Source organism: Choristoneura fumiferana, chromosome 22 (assembly GCF_025370935.1).
Source record: "Choristoneura fumiferana chromosome 22, NRCan_CFum_1, whole genome shotgun sequence".
Classification (NCBI taxonomy): Eukaryota; Metazoa; Arthropoda; class Insecta; order Lepidoptera; family Tortricidae; genus Choristoneura; species Choristoneura fumiferana.
This window is the reverse complement of record NC_133493.1, coordinates 1,832,300-1,855,188: the sequence shown is the minus strand read 5'-3', so window position 1 is coordinate 1,855,188 and position 22,889 is coordinate 1,832,300. Positions and strand designations below refer to the sequence as shown.

The window sequence follows — 22,889 nt, the reverse complement described above, 5'->3', positions numbered from 1 at the left end:
CTATAGTCTTCTGGATGGTATTGTTGAGACCCCACTGAATTTTCCCGAGATGGCTATCCCAACTTTTTTCGCCGTGTTTAATGCATAATGCCTTTAACGAGTCCAGAATTGTGCGGTTGTACCGCTCAACCTGGCCATTAGACCTGGGACTAGCCACAGAGTTAAGAACGTGTCTGACGCCCTTATCTAAACAAAATCTCTTAAAAGTGTGTGACGTGAAGCAGCTACCGCGGTCGCTAATAATACGGGTAGGGTTTCTGAAAGTGCTGAAAATGTCCTCTAGAGACCTTATAACGTTCTGCGTGTTAGTGTTCCTGACAGGCTTAAGGAAGCAAAACTTCGTGAATCCATCTACTACTACAAACAGATGCGTATACCCCTTACTAGACTTCACAAAGGGTCCGAGGTGGTCCATATGTAAAGTGTGAAAAGGTATCTCCACTTTCTCTATGGGGTGCAGGAGCCCCTCGCGGGCGCTTGTATTGTTCTTGCTGTAAGCACATTCAATACAAGCGCTCACGTATTTCTTTACAAATCTGGACATTTTGGGGAACCAATATTGTTTTCTTATCCTCTCTAACGTTTTTTCGACCCCAAAATGTCCAATTTCATCGTGATTAAGACGACATAGTTGCCACCTCGCGCCCTTTGGTACCACCCATCGAATTTCTGTCTGGTTACCTTCAAGGATACGGAATAACTTATTGTCTTTAATGACGTAATTATTTTTGATGTAACGTAAATTTTTCTCATCGAGGTCACTACTTACTATATCTCTAATTCTACGCAACTCTGAGTCACCTAGCTGGAGTGTATGCAACCAATCATCACCACTAATAGACATTACTGTCGGATATTGGTCCCTAACCAATTCTGATGATTCAACGACCGGGTTACGGGACAACGCGTCAACATGGCTCATCTTAATTCCGGCCCGATATTCAATAGAGCAATTGAATTCTTGTAGTGTCAACCACCAGCGGGCTATCCGTGGAATAAGGTCTCTTTTAGAAAACGTAGACCGCAGTGCGCTACAATCAGTAACAATCTTAAATTCCATTCCTAAAAGATAAACCCTGAACTTACGGAGTGAACAGACGACCGCTAGAGTTTCTAACTCGTAAGAATGGAAGTTTTTCTCCTCCGGAGAGGTCTGTCGGCTGTAATACGCCACAGGGCGAAGAGCATCACTGCCCGGTGACCGCTGTAGAAGTATACCTCCGACACCTACTTTGCTCGCATCGGTATGCAATTCAAATTCAGCTGCAGGATCATAAATCGCCAGGACTGGCCTATCAACCAAATTTACCTTCAACGTCTCGAACGCCCTCTCTTGACTGTCAGTCCATTCCCACGCTACATCTTTCTTAAGAAGCTTACAAAGGGGAGACGATATCTGTGCAAAATCTTTAATAAATTTGCGAAAATAACTCGCTAATCCTAGGAACTGTCGAACGCCATGAACATTCTCGGGTCGGGGGAACTTCATCACGCTCAGAATTTTATTCTCTCCAGGCCTCACTCCACTAGCACTGATTTCATACCCTAGGTAATCTATCTTACTACGTAAAAACTCACACTTTGACAAGTTCAATGTAAGATTCGCCTTCTCTATCACCTGTAATACCTCTTCTAGCCGCTCCAGACACTCAGTAGAATCCTTTCCAAAGATCAGAATATCATCTATGTACGCTGTAGCTTTACTGAAGCGAGCAGAACCTAAAATGGTGTTGATCATCCGTTGAAACACGGCAGGCGCATTCGCTAAGCCGAACGGCATCCGGTTAAACTCATATTGTCCGTCCGGTGTCACAAAAGAGGTGAGATGTTTACTCTGCTCCGAAATGGGTACCTGATAGTAGCCTGATGTGAGGTCGAGAGTTATGAAGCACCCCTGCCCAGCAAGACGGGCTATCTCGTCTTCAATGATGGGCATCGGGTACCTTTCTTTAACTGTCACAGAATTAAGCATGCGAAAGTCAACGCACAACCTAGGAGACCCATCCTTTTTCCGAACGAGCAGGATTGGACTAGCGTAGTTTGAGACTGACTCCCTAACTATACCAGCATCGAGCATATCTGCTACCATCGAGCGCACCTTTTCTCGTTCGTGATGAGACAGTCTATACGGGCGATAAACAATTGGCCGCTGACTATTCAACTCTATGTTCATCTCCGCGGCATTAGTACATCCTATATCCTTTAGAGAAGAAGCAAAACAGTGTTGGTACTTCTCCAACATCACTAACAAGGTCTGCTTGGCGTCCTCTGATGCGGTCTCGCAGATTTTCACCTGATTTTCGTCCAACGTTGAATCAGTTCGCATTTCGATAGGAGTATCAACAATAAGCCTATTAACGACATCGACACGTTCAGCACGACAAAAAACGAGTTTAGACGTTATGAGGCAAGAATTTGCGCAAGGTACGACCAGCACGTTGACTCGACCATTAACTGAACGATGAAGTCCACCGGCAATAAAATACTGTCCGCCAGGTTTCCCTGCCACACAATTCTTAATAAGCACATTACCATCAAACAAAGATTTTGTTTCTATTCTAACAGACGCCGGACCAAAAATCTCTACAGTTCCTGCTGGTGAGAAGCTCAATAATTTTTCACTATCATCACTTACTGCAGGACTAGGCAATTCGTTGCCGACATTAAAGAATTGCAATTGATTCACGTCCTTGTAAACCGATATGTGTGGCTGCTCCGTAAATGACTGTCCAATAAGGACAGGCATTTCCAACAAATGATCGCTTACAACTTTGCACAAAACGGTAGCATTCACACCATCGACGCTTACATTAACGGTGAGCCCTCCTAATGACTGAACTATGTCATTGCCAAACCCTTTCATAAACGATAATACGTTGTCATGAGGCACTCCTAATTCTCTAGCAGCAGATTCTCTTTCTTACTAAGGTAACATCGCTCCCAAAATCTATGAAGGCCCTAAATGAAACATCGTTCAACTGCACATCCTTTATAAACTTAGAATCTCGATTACTAACAACGTCCTTATCTACATAATCAATGCGCATGGTTTTACCAATTGCGACAGTGGTTTTGTTTAGTTTATCACCTGTCTTGCTATAGCATTTTTCGGCAGTGTGGCCTACTTTATTGCACTGCGTGCATCTTACCAACGGTTTAGGGCAGTACAAAAAGCTATGACCCTTTTCCCTACAATTATAACACCCGATTGGCGGTGTTGGCTTACCCTCCGACCTCGCATTGTTAACGTTAGTGTTACTAAAGTTTTTATTCCTAAGTGGGAGTCTGTCCCCACCGCTAATTTGATTAGGGTCTTTATTACTAAGCAAGTATTGCAATAATTGATCGGGCTGGGAGCAGCGTAGCGCCAACGCACCTAACCTAAGTCCCCTATCACTGAGACCGTGTATTATACAGTCTACGGCACGTCTACCTTCTATTTCACATTGATTTATAAGACTTAATTTTTCGTAATAATACACTTCTATAGGTTCATTAAATTTGCTTTTTCTTTTAATCATGTCTTCCAAGGTCTGTCCATAGTTTTGCTCGCATGGAAACGCGCTAATTAACTTTTCCTGCCACTCTGGCCAGGTAAAAAGAATCGTATTAAGACTTTGGTACCACGTCTTGGCCAGACCTTGCAATTTCTGCATAGCGAAATGAGTAGTAGTTCGTTCATCCCACCCGTACACTGAAGCGCACTCGTTGACCTTCTTTAACCAAATATCAATGCGCTGATTCTTGGTAGAAGGATCGAAATCAGGTAAAATATTTTTATGATCTATCTTTTGGAGCGGTTGTTGAGCGCCTTGAGGTACGGGCGGTAATGTCAAACCATCCCTCATTTGTTTAAAAATATCAATCAAGTCTCGTTTAGAAAAAGAGGGACTACGTGACCTTTCTCTATATCCCGCGCCGACACGTCGTCCTGCACCCCGGTCAGTTGCCCTGCTGCGCCGGGAGTCTCTTGAAGAACTGCGGCGCTGGCGACTGCGCGATCGTCGCTCATCGTTGGCTCGCGAAGCATGGCGCTCCTCGGAGGCTCGCAGTCGATCGCGCTCGAGCTGTAGCTCTCGTTCCAGCAGGAGGAGGCGCTCACGCCTGAGCTCCGAATCAGGTAGCAGGCGCCTGGAGCTAGGCGGCCGTAGTCTGCTACGACTTCGTGTGGCAGCGTGGGCCTCTCTGCGACTAGGAGTCGAGAGCCTCCGCCGTCCCGGACTCTCTTCCATCGCCTGAAAACTCGCCACGATAACGAGGTTTTAGTATACAGTCAAAGTGGCGTCTCAAATCATCACCTCAGAGGGGCATTCACATGAACACTAGTCCACTCACTGGGTTCTAATATAAATGTTAATCCAGAGTTCAAATAAAAAATTATCTACCAGGGTCAACCCAAATCGTAAAGTATTGGAGTAAGAAATTACCTAAACATTGTTACAATTGCAACACTCTTACTGGGTTGTACTTGTAACATGTATATACTGTGCAATTTCATTAAATAAATAAATGAATAAATTTCTTAGCAAAACTCATCAAAACGTGTATTAAGTAGATTAAAGAAAGAAAAATAATAAAGAAAGGGTAGATATTGCAGCGTGATATTGATCACTCCCTTTTTTTTGTTCAGCATTTTAAAACTAAATGTATATATCATGTAATAAGGAACACAAAAAGAGTTTTAACATTAGGTATTATGTACTACCTACTTATACCGTACATAGTAATACGTTACTTACTTATACCACAAGTTAGTAGGTAGTTGAATTGCAACCAACTCCGGCGTAACTTTGCAAACCGGAGTTGGAAAGAAATATCGATAGGCGGACACATTAAGCAATTAAGCTTGTAGGATGTAGGGTAGAATTAAGCTAAAAATTTAGGTACAAACTTTGATTGCAAAGCTGCTTATTTGGGAAGAATTTGCCGGCGCTATGCAATAATAGAACGAGTTCCGCATTTATCTAATAATGAGACTTACTTCGCACAGCTACCCGCATTATTCAGAGAACGTTTTACCCTGTTAGTTTTACGTGTAATGTGGGGATAACTATCCTTAATTCATTAGTGCAACATATTTGCCTTCACAGTCTTGATAATAAAATAACAATATCAAAGATACTAGGGGGTTGGCAACAATAGAGGGAAATAAAATCACCTAGCCACTATAGGTACCGAGCGAAGTCGAAATTAACTATCGAACCATTGTTAAAAACATAAAATTGGGCGTGTACTTACGTTTATTTTGGTGTCACTTGTCACTTCTGATATGTTAGACCCCGCTTACCCGGGCAACAATCAATCGCTGTTGATGGGGCTGGTTCTACTTCAAAGCAAAGTCAGAAAGGTTGAATACTAGAATTTATTCACTTACTAGGTACATGTACTGTATGAACTTAATCTTAGGACCTATGTCACTCGCGCTCCGCCAGCAGAATGCCCAGCTGGTCCAGACCTCGATCCTCCCTTCCACCAAAACCGCGCGAATTACTGCGTGACGATTGGTTTACGTCGTCACGTGACGACGCAGACCAATAGCCATCGCCGATATTTCCCGCCAATGAATTTACCAATTAAAACCAAACAAGTATTGCCATTAATAAAATTTATAGACAATACTTATTCAAAAAGTCATTTTAACGAATTAAAAAAACAACCTAAGATATTTTATCATAATAATCTAAAACCCTAACACTTGCGATAAACATTATAAGTTATATTGACGCAGTCTTATTTTCAAAGTTGCTTATAGTTAAAAAAGGATTTACAGGAGGTTTGACCTCTTTTTTTTGTTTAAAATATACTTAATAAGTGTGGCTACGAAAATGATGGTGTATTTTGGAACAACGGGAAATGTAGAAAAAAATAGTCTTATCAATGTCGTAATTTTTTTATGTTTGCATGCATGGTATATCATATTATGAACATTCAATCCCTGTTTTAAACAGCAAGTTTTTCTATACCTTGTATTTTTTACAATACTACAAAGTAATCAGGGATAATCCGAACCTGACCACGTAACTGACTTTTGTGCAGAAAATTTTAGTTAGTGGAAAAAAAGATAAAATAGAATAAAATGTATTTATCACAAGTTTCAGTGATAATATCCTAAGCAACTTAAAAACAATAAACGATATATTTCTAATTTTATAACTGAAAATTTGAGTCTGAACACAATTGAACCTCTCGAAATAATAACCCACCTTTAGACGAACAATACGCTATTTGACAACTCCAGAATTTGCCATGTCTTGTATATTATTATGAAAATATAGGTCAGTATACAGACAGTGTTGATATGCCATAATATGCTGTAATACTTTTACCGACATTTCCGTGTAAAAAGGCAGGTGTTTTGTATTATTTTATCATCCCATAGATCGGGTAAAAGTTCAAGGAAAATTCCTGCACAAAATATCGCAGCGTCGAATTCACACCTGGTTATACTGATACAGCACACGTGCTAAAAACAGAACGTGAAAATAACGAAACATAAATGTGAAATGAGAGCCAAGTTCAATATTATGATATTATATGACTTGATTGTTGACTTTAACGACAAAAGAAGTGAGATCTAAATGGGTGCCAAGTGCCAAGGTGTCAAGTTCAATGGTCAGTCCTGAAATTTATTAATAACAATATAAAATATTTTATACCAACTTAAAATATAATTTCTTCTTATAACTTAGGATAACATATTGAAGTCTAAGGTCTGACTTGGCTAATTCTCATATACGAATTATTATTAAGTACCTAATAAAACAGTAATGGAAGAGCCCCATGTTCGAAAACTTAAAACTTGCGAAGGCTATAATATAATTCGTAAATACCAACCTAGAATTGCTCTAATATATTCATCAGAATAGCGGAATAATCGGATTTATGACTATTCGTTTTATCGAATCAAGTTTCGACACTTTGACTCTCTAGTCTGTGGTATTGAGAGCTGTCACCCTATAATGTAAGCATTGTAAGAAGATTATATTTTGTATGTAGTACACAGATTTTATATTCCTTAAGCCACTTTTCGAATATGGAACGTTGACTAATTTTTAAGTCAAAGACAAAGTCAAAATGTCTTTATTCAATTTAGGCTATACCAAGCACTTATGAATGTCGGAAAAACCTCTGTTGAGAAGAATCCGGCAAGAAACTCAACGAGGTATATATATATTTTTTAAACAGATTTACAATATTATTAAATGATATGTATACATCACAAGTATTTAACACAACTTTATTTTTAACACAGTAGGTTCGCTATTGGAAGGGATCGCTAATGCGGATCAAAGTTAATTAAGGACACGTTACTACTAAGTAGATACATAGTTTTGATTGGTCAGGTGAGATTCCTCAGTTTTTTACCAATAGCGGTGCTCAGTTACCATCAGGTTGATCAGATTGACCACTCGCTTGTTTTTCACCGTCTCACCATACTGCTAATGCAAAACCACTGTAGCCCAACGAAGGTCGTGGGTTCGCAAACCGTCTCGAAACGGCTACAAGGGATTTACGAACAATAAAACTACTGAGATAAACCGCTAAGAGAAAGATTTATTTTTTCCAATTGTTAGGTTTTTGGGACGTTTGTCCGATTTAGCGGTCGTTAGATCTATGGGGCAGCGACTGAAGATTAAAATTTATTTGATGCTACAAAGCCTGCGAGGGCGTAACAAGAATAGGGAATATTTCACCTATATTTCCTGTAGTTGAAATCGTACAGTCTGATTTAAACTATTTAGGTATTTCTGCTGCTTCATCTAAACAATTCCAATGCAATTGCATGTGATAGGGATCTCTTCTGGTGTCAATAGTGCAGACCAGTATTAAAACAAAGTAAGTTTCTGTTGAAATCTTTATGACTGTATTGAAAGATAAAGATATTTTTTTTTCAGCAAACAAGCACTACCTCAAGGTACTTCTTAGCCAAAACGTGAGGCGCAGCGCGAATCAACTTCTGACAATCTCCTTAATTAGTTACCGTACTGCAGATAGATTGGTCGGCAGATTTTGCTGATGCAACAGGGACTGACGTTGCACTACCTATACTTCGCAGCTTGCCAAACGTGAGTCTTCGAACCTCTGCCATGCTCAACAGCAAGGCGTATCCTCGCTCCAAGGTCCATTCGATTTCAGCGCTCATTAGCGAGTCCATACCTAGCTCCGATAAACTAGTGCTGTCTGATATCTTGCTGGGATCTTTGATGCCTGCAAACACGGATTTTTACATAATTTAATGCGATCTTATTTTGCGTAAGTCAAATAATTACTTTGCTCACCAGCGACCTTACGATCGCTACGTCTATGCAACATATGAGAGTAACAAATCCAACTAGATATCACTACCACCACACTACGCTAACGAGATCTAATTCAATCAAAGTACCCTCAGATCTCCAAAGAGTTACTCTTGAGGATGTGAACTACATGTTACTGCTTGAGTCTACGATTCCTTTTAACAAATAAATCCAATGAAATAAAAATAACATTATGAAAATAATGAGAGAGAGTGAGACAGAGAGAGAGAGAGAGAGATTTATTCACACAACAAACTTTTACGTACCAAGGATATTGGCGACGACCTGAACAATTTCCTGCGACGGTTTCTTCGGGGGGCGTTTATCAGCCACCACCATAGCAGCAGTGACAGCGTGTGGCAGAGTCATCAAGGCATCCAGAGTGTTCAGACACGAAGCTATACCTTGCGGCACTGTATCAGCCAGCACAATGTCAGAAACACCTTTCGTCACGGTGGCAACGATCCCAACGTCTCCAATGGCGCCCCATTGCACAGCCAGCGCGGGCAGACTATCGGCTTGCCTCTGCTCGCATAGCCGCTCCATAGCGCTATTGGCAAGTCCATAGTTACTCTGGCCATGAGTCCCTCGCCCGCATGCTACGGATGAGAAGACCACAAAGTAGTCCAGTTGTTGTGCTAGCTCACGAGATGCCACATCGAGCGCGCGTGTGCCTGAAACAAAGAAATCTCTTGAGGTTACGAGTGTAGCCTATTGTCTACCTTATTTTATATTTTTTTTATGTCTCTGTACTGCTTTTGGTGATCAATAAAGAATATTTGTTTTGTATTTGTATTGTGTAATACAGGTAAATTGAAACTATTAGGTACTTAGTAAGCATGAGACATTTCGATCAACTCTCAACTGTTGCTAACATAAACGTGTCAAACGTGTTGAAGCCGAAAAAAGCATAAGAAAAAGTCTATAGTAACTAATACATGTACAGTACAGACACCAACAGCAATATGTAACACAACAAAGTATGCATACATATTTATCTGATACGACTCTACTTCTAGGGCCGGTAAGACGTGACAGATATTTTTGCGCGCTCCGCTCTAGCCTTATATTATATAATACTATATAGTCTATGGTTCTAGCAGATGAACAACCAGAACCAGAACCTGTAATTGGCTTTCTGTATCTATTGTTATTTTTAATATGTATGTTTTAAGCTGTTGGTTCTCCAGAATAAATAAATAAATATCAATGAAGGTGACAGACATGCAATCAAATGTAGCCTCTTGCAACAAAATCACGAAGTTGAAAAGAATTCTAAGCTATGCGATAATTAAATGATAGCCATTTTTAGTTACCCAGCAAACTAACCATCAATTTTTGGTTTTGTGACAGCTAGGAAATTTTCTGGTGTCTGATTCTCAAGGAAAGCATCGTGCCATACGGCAGCCAGGTTGAAGATACCACCCACGGGCGCCGCACGCGCTGCCTCTCCCAGCAGCGTGCGCGCACCAGCTACAGTCGTCACATCTGATGTTGACAGGTTCACTTGTATGCCTTTTTCACGCCACCTGTGAAAATAGACACGCGATGTCAGACCGCACCTTTGTACCTAAAATATTTATGCGTCCGACGCCCACCACCGAGATGAACGGATGATCTGGTTAAAACCACTGGTTCACGCTGAATGCAGGCCGCTTCCAACCGAATTAACTGGAGGTATATTTTAAGGGGAGGCCTATGTCCAACAGTGCTCGTCGTACAGCTGATATAATGACGATGATGAAGGTTTTAGCAGCAGATCTGGTCCGGTTACGCATTTCGATTCACTCTGGTTTCGCGATGGCTTTGAATTTAATGATCACTCAGGTTCCACTAGTTTGATCAGTTAACTCGTCTACTTTGCTTCAAGAAAAGAAGCTTTTGTTATTGTTATACAATCATTAACCTCTTCATCACCACAGTCATCCAGTCGTGACAGTCAATGTCATGTCTCATACGTAACGGTCATCTTTACATGACCAACATTTAACTCGAAATTTTAATCCTGGATGGAACAAAAAATTTAGTTGACTTATCGCTGGTTTTTCTGTTGCATACAGAGCCCTTCACCTTATTCGTAGTGTAGCGGTCAAGAAGTAAAATAGGGATGTGAGGCACCTGCGAATGCACCAGGCCTGGTAGCCGGTACGTACGCCGCTGCGAGAGTTGAGCACGAGCGCGCGCGCACCTTGCTTTACTAGCCAATCACATAGCTCCAGCCCGAAGCCCCCAAGGCCGCCTGCAATACAATTTAGAGCTAGAGAATTGTAATTATATAATAGCAACACAAATTTGCATAGAAAAAGTAACAGGAGACGTAAACAGCCAAGCAAAACAAAAGAGTAAATTTGGTTAAAACCTGGCCTGTTGTGGGTATCTATATTATTACTGCACAAGTACACAACGAAGAGGAAGATAGTGGTTCGCAGTAATATAGTGGCACGTTTGGTCGATGCTGGCATGGACTAATAATAACTCTTTTAAATGCTTAATGTTAATCTTTTAACCTAAGCAGCATATACATTTTATACACTAAGCGAGGCTACAGCACTCTTAAGGTACCTACAGTATAACAACGGGTTCAGGATGTTAGTAAGATTGCCACAATAGCAGTTACTGCTAGGGTGGGAAAGACTGAGGATTTACATAACCCTGAACGCAATTTCAGAAAAATATGACTGCCCAATACTTGGTACACTGGATTAGAAATTCAAATCGTTTATTCTGCAAGTAGACCACTAGGACTCTTTTACACGTTTTTACCAAACTAACAGTGCTTTCGGATATTCGGATAGATCGTCATTGCCAAGAAGAATGCGCCGCAAGAAACTTGGCAGAAAGTATTTTTTTCAAAATAAATAATTAAAAATAGCACGAGGCAAATAAGGCCATGGATTAGTTGTGTGCTACAGTTAATTTTATTTAAATGAATATCTAAGTTTCTACTACCTATCTTTATTGCTAACCATTGCAATACAATGTTGCTCAAGCCTCTAAAATATTTTTTACGATTTATTTTTGACTAATTTTAAGATGGTACTCACCCACCAGCACGTAACTCTTAGCGGGGTGCATGTAAGTGCGCGGCAGCGCCGGCAGCAGGCGCGGCGGCGGCGAGTGCCCGCCGCTCTCTTCTTCGCGGATACGGATCAGTACCTTGCCGATGTGCTTGCCGGTCGCCATGTACCTGCAACAATTCTCAGATAAAAAAAATCTAAAGATTGTACAACTGACTACTTGTTTGATGAGCAACAGCAAATAATCAAAGAACTAGAAAGCGTTTAATATATTTTTCTTACCTAAACGCCTGCTCGAGCTGATAATCGGCGTATTCTACTGCAGGCAGTGGACGAACAGCACCATTGACGATTCCCTCAGAAACACACCGCATAACTGCTACCTTTTCATGGTGGTATTGACGTGCACCAAACAGTGCATCCAGGAGAATCCCATGTACTGTGGTGTTTTTAAGCAGTACAGCCATACTGAGTAGTGAACCAGCACTAAGGTCTACTTTGCCAATCTCTAAAAAGCGACCGCCTTCAGCCAAGCAGCGTAGTGAGGCTTGCAACTGGTCACCGGCCAGCGAATTAAGTACCATGTCAACACCTCGACCGCACGTGCGTTTTAGCACTAGCTGCTCAAAGCTGCAGTCGCGTGAGTTGCCAATATGAGTGTCAGGAAGCGTAGGATAACGCTCACGTAGGAAAGCTCGCTTAGCAGGCGAGCCTACTGTCGTGTATACAGTGCAGCCGGCGTGCAGCGCAATGGAGATGGCTGCTTGCCCTACACCGCCGGCGCCCGCGTGCACTAGCACAGAGTCACCGCGCTTCATGCTCCCACGCACCGCTAACGCATAATATGCAGTTGCGTACGCCACTGGAACAGTAGCTGCTTCTTTTAGTGACCAGGCAGCTGGCACATCCCACATAAAGCCTTCATCAGCGACCACTGTAGTAGCAAGACCCTTGGCCGCCACCATGCCCATAACACGCTTGCCTGATGATAGACGCCCGCTGAACTCTAGTCCCAGTATGCATTCCTGCGACACAAAGAGTTCATTTGGGTTACCATAAAGACTGAAAGGCCCAAAAAGCAGGGTAAGAGGCCGACATTCACCTGACCCGCGAGATTGCCTGGCAATGAATCAGGCGACAGTTTCCCAGTGGCTACCATGATGTCGCGAAAGTTAAGCGGCGCGTAGTAAACATGGCACAGGTTGGAGTGTGCCGCTTGTGGCGCGGAGGTAGCGTACTGAAGATCACTCTGTATCCAGCGCAGCGATGACAAATCGCCGCGTGTCAGAATGTCAGCGTGTGCATGCTCCACCTAGGAAAAATAAAAACATTAACAGCAAAAGTGATAAGGGAAACAGTTCTGAGGGGAATAAATCTTACCTGAAGCTGCATGTTAGCTGGGTCGTCAAGCAGAAAGTGGCGGTAAGTACCCCAAATCCCAGCGCGTAGTACGTTGAACGTGAGGTCTAGTTGAACCTGTGCGTAAAGGGCGGGTGCGTCGGGATCAAAGTCATCCTTGGCACCGGGCAGATAGTAAACTCGTAGCTTGTCACCGCCAGCCTCACGGCGCAGGCAAGTGCCCAGGCCAAGCACGCCGCTGCCTGCATCGCGTGACCACACATACACACGCAACTCTTCGCTTGTGGCGCGCTTCATAGCATCGCCTAGCGTTTCTACCCACGCAAAATCATCGTCGCGAACTTCTAGAATGATGCGTGTGGCGGGACGCGTGGCGACCCGACGGAGCAGCACGTATTCGCAAGCCGCCGCGCCCTGTCGTGCCACTGTAACCAGATGAGCGTCTTCCAGCAGCGCGGCTGCGCCTGGCTTATCTAGTGCATTTGCGGGCGCCTCCAACAGTAGATGTCCATGTGCATCCAACATTGCAGTAAGCTTGCGAAGTACACTTGCATCGTGTTGCTCCAAAACGTTCGTAGCAAGCACCAACTGGCATTTAAAATCCATGTCGTCCAGCCACTCCTTGTTTGAAAGCTAAAAAAGACAAAGTCACCTTTACTCCACTCCCACTCCACTGCCTTTCCCGATGCTTTGTTAACATTGTTCTTGTAGTGTGAGCTGCGCCTCACACACACACTCTCCCATTATGTGTCATATAAATAGTCCTAAGGTTTTACAATAAACGCAGTATTTACTCATCATTCGGTAGTATTACTCGTCTCCCATCGCCCCACATTACATTCTAAAGTAAAAAACTTAATGAACGAAGCGAGAGCTTACTGTCTACATATATAACTAACGTAATAACAAGTCTGCGATACACAGCGTCGGAGCCACATTTTACAAGTACCTTTACTCCGAGAGGCTCCACAGTGGCGGCGTAGTTAACAGCGTTAGCGCCCGCGGCCAGACTCGCGTCGACGCGCACCTGCGGCTCGGCATCCAGTATGGGCAGCACGAGCGGCAACAGCAGCTCACTGGCGGGGCGACCCAGCGCGACTTCCGCCACTTTCAGACGCAAAGTGTTGCTATTTTCAAGTACTAACTGTAGTGCAACGGTGAGTGCACTTCCCTTTAAGAGACTGACATCTACAGTATCAACGCGTGTGGTATCCAGCGGTGTAAACTCGTATTTCTCTAGCTTAGGTGCAATCAGAGCATTAGTGCGGCGTGGTGCTAACGAATTTTTGATTCCGCGCAGTTCCACGCCACCAGCAACAGTTACGGACAGATCCTTATACCGGCGTATAGGCAAGTTACCACCGCTAGTTGCCGCCGCCTCGGCTGCTTTTTGTGCAGCCGGATCAATGAGCACACGCTGTATCCGCGTAGGCAGTTTCAGTACGCGCGTGTTCTCAGCTATGATCTGAAACTGCAGCATGCTGTCTATGAATGAAATCCAGTTGTTTTCCCAGGCAAGCAAGCCTTCCGTGACATTCGCATTTGACTGAAGGACACCGCAAAACACGCCCTGGTAATTATAACCCCGTAGATGTAGCTCTTTATAAACGTCGTGTGCATCCAACGACGGTATGTCTTCCACAGGAGCATCGTCGGCGAGCGCGGCTACAGGCAAGCGCTCAGCAGCAGGATCAGTTACTAGGCGTGCGCGGCCAGTCGCCACGACAGCTCCTCCCTCGCATATTTCGAAGTTTCCGCTGTTGCTTAGTAGCGTGACGAGGAAACGCAGCGGCACGTCACGGGACATTATGGTGGCACGTCGGAAATGAATGTCCTCCAGTAACACGGCTATCTCGTTCATGTTTAAGTTATTGACCTTGGCGACCGTACGCCACACCATCGTCTGTTGGGCAATTATGATAGTTTATTGCATGCGGATAAAAGCAATCTCCTTGCTACAACCAGGATGGCTCACTTTACTCAAAAGCCAACTAATTTGTAAAACGAAAAGCTTGATAAGGTAGATAATGAATGACTCTAAAACAATACCTTATATTGTCCATAGCGATCGTCACAGAATTTTATCGTATAGCCTTTGAACATTATGACGGGTCATTTTGATCTAATACGTTAGGAGCCAGCGTGAATTCAAATCAATCCCATTTAAGTGTAATGATACTGAACATCAGTTAATTAAGTAATCAAACAGAAATTTTCATAGCCACTTACCAGATAGCCAGCGCCAGGGAACAAAACGCGTCCATCAATATTATGCCCATCCAGAAAAGCTTGATCCGGCTTGCCAAGATCAAACTCTATTACATTCTCGCCAGTATGCGTTGTTAACTTGTAATTAGCCACCGTCCATTCCTTGGAATGGTCCCATTCGATGGCTGAAGCGAGCATTGGCGTACCGCGTGACACAGGCCATGATACTGGCGGATACAGCGATGACACGCGGGGCTGCGCGCCCGCTGTGAACAGCCGGCCCAATGCCTGCAGTAGATGCGACAGTGGTTCTGGGTGGTCTCGTCGTACTAAAGGCACATGCGTAGCGGACGGCAGGGCACGTCGTAAAACAGCGTTTAAAAGTGCGTGTGGGGCTACTTCTACTACTATAGCATCCTCCGGTATCGCTCGCAGTGCGTCAGCAAACCGAACTGGTGACACAACGTTGTTGACGTGGTATTCCGCGCCGCACAGCTTGCCTGCAACACACGCTGAGTCATTCTAACAGTCCTGACTAAGCATTATCACCTCACGAAGTAACTATAATGAATCAAGCATCATTTTGTACGGCAAAGGATTCTTAGTCATTTCAGGTGGGTAGCTGTAGCTCAGATAGTTTTAGCAAAGCAATATCTATCTACTAATCGATCGGTTTCGATGCTTAAAAGGAACCAATAGGATCTCAATGCTTAAATAAATAAATATCATGGGACACTTGACACCAATTGACCTAGAGTCCCACACTAAGCAAAGCTTGTACTATGGTTACTAGGAAACGGATAAACATACTTATATAGATAAATACATACTTAAATACATAACATACACTATGCTGAAGCTATAATACTTGCCTGTTGGATCTTATTTTTACCCGACTGCCCGAAGGAGGGTTATGTTTTTCAAGCGTATGTATGTATGTATGTATAAGTATGTATGTATGTATGTATGTATGTATGTGGGTATGATGTCCATTTCTTTGGTCCTCGCTACAGCCTAAACGGCTGGACGGATTGTAACATATGAGGTACCATTGGATTCGTCATAACTGTCGGAGTGACAAAGGGTATATAATATTTCAATATGGCGTCTGCGCAAAAAAAATGGCGAAAGAATAAAAAAATATATTTTGTATTGTAATAATATGGTAATCAAATGAAAGCTAATAATTAGCCCATTATAAATATATACGGGTTATAATACTTTTAATTTACTATTTTCACAGAAATAACAAAAAGTATAAAAATAAAAAACATTAAATTTAAAAAATCAAAAAACCCGACTGCCTTAAAAACGAAAAGGAAGAAAATAAGTCTAGTGGTCTAGAACTCTGTCAAGAAGCTCATTTAAGGTTCAACAGTCGGGACCCATTCAAATCGTAACCAGTTCAAAAAATCTTGGTGATGGGTCCCGACTGTTGAACCTTAAATGAGCTTCTTGACAGAGTTCTAGACCACTAGACTTATTTTCTTCCTTTTACTTTTTAATTATAAGATAGATCTAGACATTTATATAAGCAAAGATTTAAGATAAATTAAAAATACTGAATTTCACTCCACTCTTTCACTCACCCCATTCTGAGTCCTGTTGATCAGGTCCTAGCGATGTGGAGATCCAGTGCAGGCTGCGCGGGCGCGGCTCTGGTATTATCTCTTGCAATTTGGTGCGCAGTTGGGGCACTGCGGCCGCGATGTACTTGCTGTGGAAGGCTATACCAGTGCTGTTCACGCTGCGCACGAATACACCCTCAGTCTTCAGTTCGGCTACTAACTGCTCTACGGAATCTGATGGGCCAGATACCTGCAGAATGGTGGGAAAAAATCACTTTAAATCTAATTGATAACTGAAAGCGCCTACTAACGATTGCTTTGTTGTGCTGGAAATATTTTAATAAATGATTTGTCATTTGGATTCGTTGAAAAGTAAGTCAGTTAAATTTGTAATAGTTGATTCGCATTAAGTTTTCTATCACGATCATATTAGCTGTTTTTCCATTAGCTGGCCCGGCACCGGCATAGCCGTGCACCGGCACCGGCGCCGGGGCTTCGTTTTCCACTGCGCCGGTGACGATGCCGGTTTACATCCGGTGAGTAGTACAGTACTGACAGTACTGACACGGACTTCAGCACAACTCATATACAACATGCAGTTTTGCCGGGCCGGCACCGACTGGGGAGCTTGCTACCCCGGCGGTGGCGACGGTGCCTGCGGGACTCAACGCCAGGCCGGCGCTGGTGCTGGTAGAAGAAACAAAGAAAGAGAGAAAGAAAATACATTAACTTACAACACAAGACACAACAATAGTAGTTATTAAGTACAAATGTGTCAACACATAGGTAAGTATGCGTCATTGCGATTGCGATTGCGACTCCAGCGTTGATTTAGCCAGCACCGTTGGTGACCCTCAGACCGCTACAAAGATCTAGACACGCGGTAGCGTGTTAAACCAAGCTCAAGCTAACAGAACTGGCGAGCAGCACCGTGTGTAATTTTATCCGGACCATTGGGAACCTCTTTTGACCCGCTCATAACTCAAAAACTATTTCACATAAACATGTAAAATTTGGCTACTTTATTAAGACTTCTGAAATACATATGTGCTCCAAATTTCATAAACACACCTCAATCAAACGGATATTTCGATATAAACATTCAAAAATTGACTATTTTATAACTGATTCACCTATAGATCAAAATTTTAACTCAGTTCCAGATGATCTACAAAGTTCAAATTTGGCATCCAGATAGGTAGTTGGATGAATACAAAGGAATAAATCAGAAACTAGTAAATATTTATAATTTTATTATAATTTTTAAATTAAATTATTTCTGTACAAGTAATGTATTCCATCAAAACAAATGTGAAATGAGAGCCAAGTTCAATATTATGATCTATGGCTTGATTGTTGACTTTAATAACGACACAAAAGAAGTGAGATCTAAATTAGTGCCAAGTTCAATGGTCAGTCCTGAAATTTATTCATAAGAATAATAAGTAAAATATTTTAGAACAACCTAAAATATCATTTCTTCTTATAACTTAGGATAGCCGAACTTGGCTAGTTTTCATATACGAATTATATTATAGCCTCCGCAAGTTGTAAAGCTGTAAGTTTTTATTTTATTCTTTCGAAAATTTGGCTTGCTAGTTGAAGCATCGGGGCCGGTGGTGCCGAGCCGGTTAATGGAAAAACGCCCATTACGTTAGATTTCTTTCTTTCTTTTTACAACAACACTGGCGCTACTGACTGTAATTTCATGGCATCTCACCGTGACATTGTCTGCGGAGTTGTGGCAGGCAGGGAACACGTCGGGGGGGCAACGGCGTGCGGTCTCCTCCCACGTCAGCCCCACGGCGGCCATCGCGCCCGGCGGCAGCGCCGCGTCCACTATACAGCGCGCGCGCCAGTATGTGCAGAGCACTGCTTGTTCTGCTGTTAGGGAACCGTCTGCGTATGCACAACCTGCACACATGTAAGAAAAGAAAGCATTTTAAGTTCATTATCATCAATTTTAGTTATACAGCCGGAATACGTCGACTGCTGAACAACTGCCTCTTAGAACGCCACAGTGAACGATATCTGGATGCTGTTTTGCAATACTGAGTCAACTCACCCTTTACTTTCACGTCTTGGGATCAACGCGAGTCGGCGGCTGCTGCAAGCCTGCAACACGCGCACCCAGAGTGCGCGGAGTGGAATGCGCGTGTAGCAGCAGCCGCCGAGTCGCTTAGCTCCCAAGAGGAAGGGCTACGGATTAGCCCGAAACATGTCAGGGTAAACTCGATTTAAGACGTGAGTTATCCAGGTCAATATATTTAATATGAGTGAGTCTCACGGTAGTTTCATGTTCAAAATTGACGCTTACACCTTTTTTACAAAAAAAAATGATTTTATTTGTAATTTAATTACAAAATTATAAGCAATCAAACGCAACTTGTTACCAAAGACCAATCTAACTACGAGCCAACTACTCACCATTTTCACCAACAGAAAATCCCACGATCCCATTAGGACGCACGCCTACTTCTCGCAGCACGTCCACCAACGCAACTTGCACAGCCGTGATTGACACCATCGAGTTGACGACTGCATCAAAGTTAGCCTCAGGAGCTTCGGTCAGCACGTACGGCAGGTCAAAGCCTAGTGGCCGTAGTGCTACTGCTAAGCGAGCTATACTAGCTGCAAAGACCGGCAGTCGCATCAAGGCACGTGCCATCCCATGCCATTGTGAGCCCATGCCAGTGAAAACAAACCAAACTGGGCGCGTCTCTGTCAGCTCCATCTGATGGGTGACGGATAAGAGTTCAATATACAATTATACATACATAGAATTGAGAGAAAGCGAGAGAAAAGAAAGCTAGAGAGACACATTGACATATCTTGTGCGTACGTACCTTCATTGTTTCTAACACAGATGGTTCGTCATGCTCGGGATTCAACACTGAATAGCCACGGTAAATGTGTCGGGGAATAGCCCTCGCATGCACAGCATCCAACAAAGCATGGAGCTCAGCGTCCCGTGGATGATCCACTGCCAGCCTTAGAAGCCGTTCGACTGCAGCTTCTGTTCTTCCCGAAGCCAGCACTAGTCGTGGCGCGGGGTAGGACGCTGGTGGCGGCCGCTCGCCGCCCTGCGACTCTAAAATGACGTGGGCATTGGCGCCGCCGAAGCCGAAGGAGTTGACGGCAACCAGCCCTCCTTGCCATGGCGTGTTGCGGTCCACAACCTAAAAAAAGGTGCACTTTATAGAAACATTAAAAGTCAGGGTTCACGCAGTACTCGTATGAGTGAGTGATTATATAATTAATCTGATTTGCAACGCCTCATCAGAGATTTCCGATAAATTATCAACATACGATTATTAGCCGTAAAACGTGTAATGGTTGATATAGCCTACCCCAGTGATTTCTTACACAGCAGGACGCTTTTCCTAATCTTACCGCAGTTAATGACTGCCCCTCTCGCTCCCAGTAAAATGGTAATAAGAAGATTAATAATCCCCATTGCCAGAAACCGATTAATATACTCGTATTAGTAGGGACGTTAAAAGGTCACAGGTCTTTTAAATCTCCCTATTCATAACACGTCGTTTACAATATCTATAAAATTTATTATTGAATATCTGGTATCTGTACCTTGATGCGGCCGTCACTGAGCGCAGGAATGTCAGGGTTTGGTGTTCGATAGTGCAAGTTCCCTGGAATTACTCCATGCTCCATCGCCACCACCACCTTTGCAATTGAGCAAAGGCCCGATGCTGCCTCTGCGTGGCCCATATTGGATTTGACTGAGCCTATTAGAAGTGGTGTGGCCCGACTCTCACAGAACAGCTCATCGATGGCGTTGACTTCTTCCGGATCCCCAACTTTAGTTCCTGTACCGTGAGCCTCCACGTACGCGACATCTTGTGGCCGTAAACGCGCTTCTTCGAACGTCTCCTGTGCGAGCTGGCGCTGCATAGCTCCCGTAGGATAAGTGATGCCTTGCACCTTGTAGCCATCTGAATTTGTACGTACACCACGCACCGTGCAGTACAGTCGACGGCAATCACGGCGTCGCTGCAATAACACAGTCACGGCGGCTTCAGACCGCACGTAGCCGCGTCCATCTGCATCAAACGCTGCGCAACGGCCAACTGGCGACAACATGTCTAACCGATGTACGTGCAGCGAGCTACCTGGAAAGAGGCAAATGTTGGCCCCCGCGACAATTGCAGCGTCACATTTACCGGCATGGAGATCAGCAACAGCCTGGGCTATTGCGTACGCGGAGCTAGAGCAAGCACTGTCGATAGCGTAAGACGGCCCTTTAAAATCGAAAGTATATGACAAACGATTCGGCAACATGGAGAGAGCGCAGCCGGTAACTGCGTAGCCGTTGATTTTATCTTCGTCATAGGACCATATCGCGCCAGTTTCTGAGCCGGATATCCCAACGTAAACGCCGGTTCGGGAACCGCGGAGTTCATCTGAATTAAAGCCAGCATCTACAATAACCTCGTGGGTTAGCTCTAACAGCATACGCAGTTGTGGGTCCATGAAATGCGCAAGCTTGGGGTTTACACCGAAGAATGTTGCGTCGAAATGCTTGAGGTCCTTAAGCTTGCCGTTACGCTCTGGCAGCCCATGTATACCTGTCGAGATTTCCCACCATATTACATACACAAACATCACGCCTGTATTCCCAAATGGGGTAGGTAGAGCACACGAAACGTTACGGATTCGGAGCCACTTTTGGCAATTTTAGGTTATCCACCATATTAGTGTGCTAATAAACTTATATTTGAATTTTACAATTAGCAGCTTTTGCCACATTAAAATTCATCGCATGCGTCTTTTCAAATTGGTCATAATCAGAAATTTAGATGAGCTGTTGATCTTATTTTAATAATTCTTATGTATGTGCTAGAAGCCCGAGGTGACTCACCAGGTGGCCAGCGCCGATCATCAGCGGTAACAAGGTCTACTCCATCGAACAGGTTCTTTGCAAACTCCTCGATGTTGTTAGACTCTGGCAGCCGGCCTGACAGTCCTGAAAGGACGATGTCATCTGCACCTGTATCCCAATTCTCTGGTAGCATTTTAACCTGTAATAAATTTCCTTTGGCTGACTTAGGTCATGTTCTAGGTCGGTCATTTTATGATGTAGGTCATATTCTAGGTAGGTCATTTTATGAGTAGGTCATTTTCTGATTAGATCATGCTCTACGTAAGTCATTTTCTGAGTCGCTCATGTTCTACGTAAGAATGAATTTATTTTTATAACAAATCAAAATTACTAAACAAACCAAAATTTTACAAAACTAAAAATTACAAATAAAAAATACCCTGGAGATCGCCCACTTGGGGCATCGTCCCCAGGACGGAGGCCGCATTCCCTCTCTGCACCGCCAAACTTAGGCGCTGGGCAAAGAAGGTACCAGCCCTATGGTCGCCTGAGACGCCGAAGAGCGTGTCCGACACTTCTTTTATCAACTTTTTTGTGTCGGACGACCATGGGCCCAAAGTTTCTATTGCAAGTGCCGCAAATATGTAGTTGTTCGAAAGAAATGCATATTTGCGACACTTAATAGTTTGGGCCTGCTCTGCGGCGGACACAGGCTTCCGTGCAGAACCGTTAACGTGGGACGGAGCCAATGTGTCTACACAGGTGACGTCCCACGCTAAGGGGCGGCCCAGACACCAAGGCACTAAAGTACAACCATCGGGCGTCTTTCCGTCGGTGGCAGAGAGACCCGAAGGTTCCAATGTCGTGGGCACAGAGGCAGTGGAGAGAGCCCGGCGGATGATTAAAAAAAAAGAAAATGACTTACGTAGGACAAGATCTACTCAGAAAATGACTAACCTAGAACATTTATCCGTCATTGACTGAAGGCCGTTTGCACGATCTTGTAATTAAAAAATCATTAAATCTGGGTTCAGGTTGACAGTTCCATTTTGACGTAGTTAAAATTGACGTTAACAGTTAACTCGGAGTTATATTTAACTAGCTTTTGCCCGCGGCTACGCCCGCGTGGTATGCAGTTATCGCGCGCTGTTATTATTATTCTGAGATAAAAAGTAGCCTGTCACTTTCATGCCCATAAACTATCTCTATGCCAAAAATCACGTCGATCCGTTGCTCCGTTACGGCGTGAAAGACGGACAAACACACAAACATACAAACACACTTTCGCATTTATAATATTAGTATGGATGGTTGACACTGGTCCGCGCTGATGTCACAATACAAGTATTCGGCAGTAGACCGACTCGGCCGTATTCTTGAAATTTATACCTACGGCTGCGCGGATCACTAGGGTTGGCAACTACAAAAAGTAAAACAGACGTGTGTAAATTTTTACTGTATGTGCTTAGTAAGCCGCGGATGGACAGACAGACAGACAGACATGGCGAAACTATAAAGGTTCCGTTTTTGCCATTTTGGCTACGGAACCCTAAAAACCGCATTCAAATCACACAAGCGTAAACACACACACACACATACA

The 22,889-nt window shown here is 43.6% G+C and overlaps 1 protein-coding gene across 3 annotated transcripts; it reads right to left on the bottom strand.

Annotated features, from left to right (window-relative positions):
- Positions 1–7,843: 7,843 nt before the first annotated feature.
- LOC141440267 (fatty acid synthase-like) lies at positions 7,844–22,273 on the bottom strand. 3 transcript variants are annotated; one of them, XM_074104731.1, is made up of 17 exons: positions 22,247–22,273; positions 21,329–21,488; positions 20,038–21,035; positions 19,296–19,628; positions 18,877–19,183; positions 18,170–18,363; positions 16,471–16,699; positions 14,903–15,381; positions 13,623–14,576; positions 12,695–13,306; positions 12,417–12,626; positions 11,597–12,339; positions 11,342–11,484; positions 10,416–10,536; positions 9,627–9,826; positions 8,564–8,971; positions 7,844–8,208 (listed from the first exon to the last, which is right to left on the bottom strand). In XM_074104731.1, the coding sequence occupies exons 2-17, from the start codon at positions 21,480–21,482 to the stop codon at positions 7,970–7,972; spliced, it is 6,324 nt and encodes a 2,107-aa protein (XP_073960832.1). In that variant the 5' UTR covers positions 21,483–21,488; positions 22,247–22,273; the 3' UTR covers positions 7,844–7,969. The 3 variants fall into 3 exon arrangements, with proteins under 3 accessions (XP_073960832.1, XP_073960831.1, XP_073960833.1); XM_074104730.1 differs by lacking the exon at positions 22,247–22,273 and having other exon boundaries at positions 21,329–21,677; XM_074104732.1 differs by lacking the exon at positions 22,247–22,273 and having other exon boundaries at positions 20,038–20,579; positions 21,329–21,676.
- Between the last annotated feature and the right edge of the window lie 616 nt (positions 22,274–22,889).